This window comes from Antrostomus carolinensis, unplaced genomic scaffold, assembly GCF_000700745.2.
Source record: "Antrostomus carolinensis isolate BGI_N321 unplaced genomic scaffold, ASM70074v2 scaffold10380, whole genome shotgun sequence".
Lineage (NCBI taxonomy): Eukaryota > Metazoa > Chordata > Aves > Caprimulgiformes > Caprimulgidae > Antrostomus > Antrostomus carolinensis.
In genome coordinates, this window is record NW_010286434.1 from 2,918 (window position 1) to 9,364 (window position 6,447).

A 6,447-nucleotide genomic window follows, 5' to 3' on the forward strand; every position below is an offset into this window, starting at 1 on the left:
CCACCCTGAGGTCTTTACATCAGCAGAGGGCATGATTAAAATCCCTGCGCAGCAGATCTTCATGCCATGTGGTTTGGTGGAGATGGCGGGGCAATTCCCACCCTCCCGCCTGCCTTCCCCTCCGCGTTCCCCAGCTGGGTGGCTGACGGAGTGGCCTGGCTATGGGACAAGGCTGTGGAAGGAGGTGGGGGTACCTGGGCCTTTCCCTCCTCTTGCCAATCCCCTCTGCTTGTTTTGGTTAACTTTCTGTGTGAGCCTCTCCTGCTTTGATGGCAAAACATCCCCATTTCCCAAACACTGGTGTGTGAAGAGAAACATCAGGCCAAGGCCGGCAGCTCAGGTGTGAAATACATTTTAATGGAATTTAGGGATCTGTAGTTTGTCTGTTGCTCAGCTGAGCATGGGCTGTCCAGAAGGAGAAGCAGACGTTATGAGCAGAGGAGCCAGTGAAGGAGAGCAAGAGGGAAGGGAACAGAGAGAAAAAGGTCACGAGCAGCAAATGAGAGCGTGGGTTTGATACGGATGTGTTTTTAATATATCACCCCATAGTACTATGTGCTGACCCGGAGACTGACAGCACACACACACGCACGCACACCCAGTGAGGGACAGCAGTGCACGTCAACACTAAGCTGCTGGCAAGCACAGCCCAACACAGCGCAGCGCAGCACAGCACTCGGGGTGGGACTCGCGTCGAGGGGACACTCGCGTCCCACCGGGGCTCAGCGCAAACACACGCCTGGGGCACAAGGATGCTGTAGGCCAGTACACAGACACCTACACACATGCACAACGAGAGTGAGCCACTGGCGACACTCGTCCGAACACAGCTACAGGGGCGACACGTGTCCAAACACACCAGCCGACGCACAGACGTTCACTGCACATGCTTCGGCGTACAAGGGAAACACACCGGGCAGCATGCTCCTGCAGTCTAACACGTGAACAGAGTGGCTCAGACGTGGCCCTGCACAAAAAAACCAAGAGACACACAATGCCTAGATCCAGAAATGCTTATGACCCCAAAGCAAGGGACAGGGTGTAGGCCTCTCTCTGATCCTTCACCTTGGTACATCTAGCCGGGGACATCTGAACTCGAGGGGGTTTGAGGTGAGAGGGAACCGGGTGGTGGAGGAGGGAGAAAGAGCAAAAAAGGGAGTGGTGGAGCGAAAGGGGTTTCAGAGTCTGTGAGGTGGGAAAGAGCAGCAGGGTGGCTGTGCCCTGGGGACAATGTTCAAAGAACACTTGGGTTGCGAAAGTTGTGTCCGGCAAAGCGTGCTTCATCGCCAAGCTCTTCCTCAATCCTGCAGGAGAGAGAGAGAGAGCAGACGTCAGGCCCTTGCTGTGAGGGAACATCGGAGGCACCGGAGAGGCAGTGCATCAGCCAGGATGCTGGCACGGGCTGGAGGAGCTCAGCGCCTGCCCACTGCTGTGCCTGTGGGGCTGCACCCTCACACCAAGGAGGAGGGAAGGAGTCTGCTCCAGAGATCTCCCCATGATCCTATTGCCACCTCTGCACCTTGTCTTCATAATGTTTCCCCCACAAGCCCCATTCACCCTTGGGCTCTCAGCTTCTCCCACCCCAATTAATCACTCCCCTATTTTCTCTCCTGGAGCCCCTTACCTCATGAGCTGGTTGTATTTAGCCAGGCGTTCAGACCTGCAGGGAGCACCCGTCTTTATCTGTAAAGCATTCCCCAAAAGAAACACTGTAAGACACTGTTAGGACTTTCACCAGTTTCCCATGGTGGGGCAGGGGATTCTGTCTTCACACCCCTTTCGCTTTCTTCCAGGCCTGGGTCTCACCTACCTGCCCAGTGCACAGTCCTACAACCAGATCAGCAATGAAGGTGTCTTCAGTCTCCCCAGATCGGTGACTCACCATCACACCCCAGCCGTTCTCCTGGGCCAACTTGCAGCTGCATGGAGTGAGAAATGTGATCAATAGCTCCCACTCCTATAACCACCACCTGCGCAGGGTGAGATCCAGACACGCTCTCCTCCCACCCTCAGCATCCTGCGCTCCAGTGGAGACAGAAGTCTATTCATCCAGTGGTGATACCCTGCTGCAGTTAATCACCAACCCATTCGCAGGGCAGCAGGGGCAGACTCAACTCACGCTTGGATGGCCTCTGTGACGGATCCAATCTGGTTGACTTTGAGCAGCAGGCAGTTGCAGGCTTTCTCTTCCACAGCTCGCTCGATGCGCTTGGGGTTTGTCACTGTCAGGTCATCTCCCACTATCTGAATCCCCACATTGGCTGTGAACTTGGCCCAGGCTTCCCAGTCATCTTGGTCAAAGGGATCCTCGATGGAGACCACTGGAGGGACAACAGAAGACACATGAGTCAAAGCTGCCTCCCTTCCCACCCCAAAAACACAGAGGGGATGCACCTGTTAAGTACGTGCCAGTGCAGATTCCCTCCTGCCAAGCACAGCAGCTCACCTGGATAATCACGTACAAAGCTTTGGTAGAGGTCACCCAGCTCATCTGAGGAAATGTAGCGGCTTGGGTCATCTGGGGACTTGAAGTCCAGGTCATATTTGCCATCACGGTAGAACTCAGAGGCTGCCACGTCCATACCAATGACAATCTTGTCTGTATAGCCCGCCTTCTCGATAGCTTCCTTGAGGAGCTCCAGAGCTGGGAGGAGGACAGTTGCAGTCAGGACAGTCAGCCCGTGCAGAGAGCTCTGCCCTTCAGTGGGAACCTCCCTTGCGAGGGTTCTGAGGGTCACTCAGTGTATGACAATGTGATGGGAGAGGTAGAAGGGAGCCCAGAGCACAACAGAACCATGCCAAAGAGCTGTGGAGGCCATGTCCAAAGGGATGATGAGTAATTAAAATACAATCCCACCGCTTAGTGACAAGCTGGGGGAAGGCCTTGGAGAAGTGTGCAGAGGCATGAAAGGTTTGTATGGAGAGGCTGTGAACAGATCAAGGCCACCCCGAGAAGGAGCTTAGAAACGATTCCCTAACACAGGAGGTCAAATGACACTGAGGCATCATATTTTGAACCCATCTTTGGGGAATGCTGTGAGCTGGGTATAGGAAGCCACGGTATTGCAGGCAGGGGCTTTACACCATCTCTGCAGGGCTCTCACCTTCACTATTTTCCAGGATGTTGGGGGCAAAACCTCCCTCATCACCCACATTGGTAGCATCTTTGCCATACTTCTCCTTGATGACGCTCTTGAGGTTGTGATAGACTTCAGCCCCAATGCGCATGGCATCACGGAAGCTTTCTGCTCCCACAGGCAGGATCATGAACTCCTGCATGGCCAGTTTGTTGCCTGCATGGGAACCTCCATTGATCACGTTGAAAGCCTGGAAGAGTCAGTAAGAGAATCAGAGCTGAAGGAACCGGTCTTGGCACCACCTAAAGGAGGCCCATTCATGCCACGTCCCACAGGGGAACGTAACACATCGGCTGCAATGCATCAGACCAAAGGCGCGTACCGCCTGGTGTCTTCCTTACAACAGCAGTTCAAAGCACATGGTTGGAGAGGACTTTCCCAGCTGTTTCCCTCTCAGAGATCTCCCAGGCTATATGTGCTTATCTGTATGTGATAACTGGCAATGCTATGTTGATCTCTCTTCCAGGACCTTTCTCCTTGACTCAGAGAAGCTTGTAGCATCCATAACACCCTTTGTGAAGGAGTTTCACAGGGCAGCTACCCCTGGTGTGAAGACCCATATGCCCTTGTGCTGACCCGGAAGGTTCACCTGATGCCCCCTGGTTCTTGTGCTAAGAGCGAGATCCTCAGTCAACCCCCACCACAACCTCTGCCGTATCCTCCTCAGGCCCCTGTTTTCTGTATTGAAACCTGACCAGTCTCAGGTCTTGGTTTGCTTCCTTGACCAGTGCAGTGCACTCAGCTGATGTTTCAGTCCTACGTCCCTTCCTTCTCTACTTCCCAACACACCCTGTGAACTTTCTTTTGGAGTTTCTGAAGATGGATGTCAAGGATGGAGGAGTCTTACTGGCACAGGAAGGATGAGGTCAGAGTTGCCGGCTAGGTCAGCGATGTGCCGGTACAGGGGGACATCCTTCTCTGCAGCTCCCGCCTTGCACACAGCCAACGAAACTCCCAGGATAGCATTGGCACCAAACTTGGCTGTGGGCAAAACCATGGAGTCAAAGTTTGCCTGCAGCAACCTCCTGCCCAGCGGGTGCCCACCACAGCTCTGCCAGTGCCCCCAGCTCCAGCCCTGCAGCCTCCAATGCTCTTTACTTCCCAGGCCAAAAAAAGAGGAATGACTTACATTTGTTCTCAGTGCCATCCATCTCCAGCATCAGATTGTCAATCTTCTCTTGATCCACAACAGAGAGGCCCTGCAAGAAAGAAACAGCTCCTGAGAAGGGGAGGCTGAGAAGAGCTGTTGGCTGTGGTGTGTGAGAAAGGAGGTGTTGATGGAGAAGCTGGGGGTACAGGGACCTTTTTAGCTCGTGGGGGAACATAAGACACACAAAGCTCTGGAAATTAGTGCTTCGGTATATAGTTGAGTTAGGTAACCACGATGCTGCTGCTGCAGCACAGTGTAGATGTACCCACGCTGGAGAGGGGACCAGCAGCAGCCCAGGCAAGGCCACACATTCCTGAGGACACAGGACTCCCTTGGGGACTCATCCAACCTTTTGGCAGCTTCCAGGGAGCTTTGTGATGCTGTGGCCAGACAGAAGCTAGGCAGAACAACAGTACATGCTCAACCCCAAGCAAGCAAGTGTATTCTGTATGGAGCCGTCCCCCAGGAGCGAGGTGGAGAGCGGGATTAGGCCCAACACAGGCAGCCCTCCACCAGGCTGGGTGCTTTTCAGAGGTGGAGAGAGCTGGGCTCTCCGCCAGACCCATCATGGGCTGCACAGGGTGTAACATGTGGCTTCAGCTCAGCTCTCCTCAGAGAAGGCTCCAGGTCTTCAGGTGTCAACAGGCTGCAGATGTGACACCACCACTCTGCAAGGCTGAGCCAGGGGGGCAGTGCTGGACCTCGCACAGGTACAGTCATCACTCATCACACCATGAGTGCTGGGTGGGACAAATGGGTGGGAAGCCACAGACATGTGGGTGAGACTCAATGCTTGAGGAGGAGCACATCTGCAAGAGGGAGAGCGCTCTACAGGGAGTACCGAGGAGACTGGTGGGGTGGTATGGGTGCTGCGGTGGACCAGGGAGCAATACACGCTTCCTGGCCAGAGCAAAGATTGCTGTGGACACATAGAGGCATGGAGGGCAGGAGGGGTGTGCCTGGGTTCACAGAGAGCACTGCTATGTCTGTTAACCCAGCGAGATGAAGAGAGGCAGAAACAGAGACCAGGGGACAGAAATGGACCAGAGTAAGTTTTGGACAAGGGAGAACAAAGACAAATCCTTACAGAGCCCACGAGAGCTGGGGCGACAGTGCTGTTGATATGATCCACGGCCTGCAGGACCCCTAAAGAAGGGAAGAGACAGAGAAAGAGAGAGAGAGAAAGAGGGTGAGGCAAAGAGGAGAGCAGAGAGAGGCAGGGAGAGGACTGAGAGAGAGACTGAGAGAGGGAGACAGTGAGGGAATATCGAGGCCTGGTCTATCACTTTACGCTAGGTCTGTGCCTCTGCGGTCTCCCTGAGGGCTTGAGTGGGACACATCCACGTCACATCCATGGATGAGCAGTACCCTCTGGCAGAGCCCCACGCACAGGCAGCCCCTGGGACGGGGTGCAGAGCAGGCATCTCCCCACCTTTTCCGAGGAACCGTGACTTGTCGTTGTCTCGTAGCTCCAGCGCTTCGTAGATACCAGTGGATGCACCACTGGGGACCGCTGCTCGAAACATGCCTGGGAAACAGCAAAACATGGGTGTGAGATGAGCAGAGGGTGAAAAGGATCTGCTTCTGCCCGGCTTTCTTGGGAAAGGATGTGGCAACTGCTTGTGCAAACGGGTGGTCTTGCTGGCTGGCTACTCGTGACTGGTCTTCTCAGAGGTGGAGCACCTCTCAGAGATGGAGCACAGGGGTGTAAGAAATAAATGCACCCAGAGCTTCCAGACTGGGAAACCTGTATCAGGCACCCAGAAAGCCACACCATTCCCAGAACTGTGAATGATGGGTGAAAGTCCCTCAGACTGGGGCCAGGTTTCTGCCTTAGTGAAGAAGGAAGAGACTGGTCGGATGCCTGCTCTGGCCCACTCACCTCTCAGCCCACCTAGCTTTGGGCCCTGTGCAGATGCAGCTCTTGCAGTCGAGACACATGTGCATGTACATGCCTGCACAGAGATTTTGGGGACAAACCTTCCCCCACCTCACCAGCGTGGCCATCGATGTGTTTCCAAACTTGTCCTGTGTCCCAGGACCAAAACCAGAGCTGCAGCAGGGCGTTGTGGGGATATGAGAGGAGGATAAATATATTTCTGTTAACAAAACTTTCTACCCCTGCCACCAGCAGGTGCATGGCTCAGGACACATAGACAG

The 6,447-nt window shown here is 54.4% G+C and overlaps 1 protein-coding gene across 2 annotated transcripts in view; it reads right to left on the minus strand.

The window, feature by feature from the left end:
- Positions 1-709: 709 nt before the first annotated feature.
- The window catches only part of LOC104526141 (gamma-enolase), a 6,075-nt gene continuing 337 nt past the window's right edge, over positions 710-6,447 (minus strand). The window contains exons 2-11 of one of the 2 annotated variants that reach the window (XM_010169550.1): positions 5,720-5,815; positions 5,375-5,433; positions 4,267-4,336; positions 3,985-4,118; positions 3,105-3,327; positions 2,447-2,644; positions 2,120-2,321; positions 1,811-1,919; positions 1,625-1,683; positions 710-1,304 (exon numbers count right to left, since the gene is read on the minus strand). In XM_010169550.1, coding sequence (XP_010167852.1) covers positions 1,235-1,304; positions 1,625-1,683; positions 1,811-1,919; positions 2,120-2,321; positions 2,447-2,644; positions 3,105-3,327; positions 3,985-4,118; positions 4,267-4,336; positions 5,375-5,433; positions 5,720-5,815 — 1,220 coding nt within the window. In that variant the 3' untranslated portion in view covers positions 710-1,234. The remainder of the gene's footprint in view (positions 1,305-1,624; positions 1,684-1,810; positions 1,920-2,119; positions 2,322-2,446; positions 2,645-3,104; positions 3,328-3,984; positions 4,119-4,266; positions 4,337-5,374; positions 5,434-5,719; positions 5,816-6,447) is intronic. The other variant, XM_010169622.1, reaches the window with a different exon arrangement.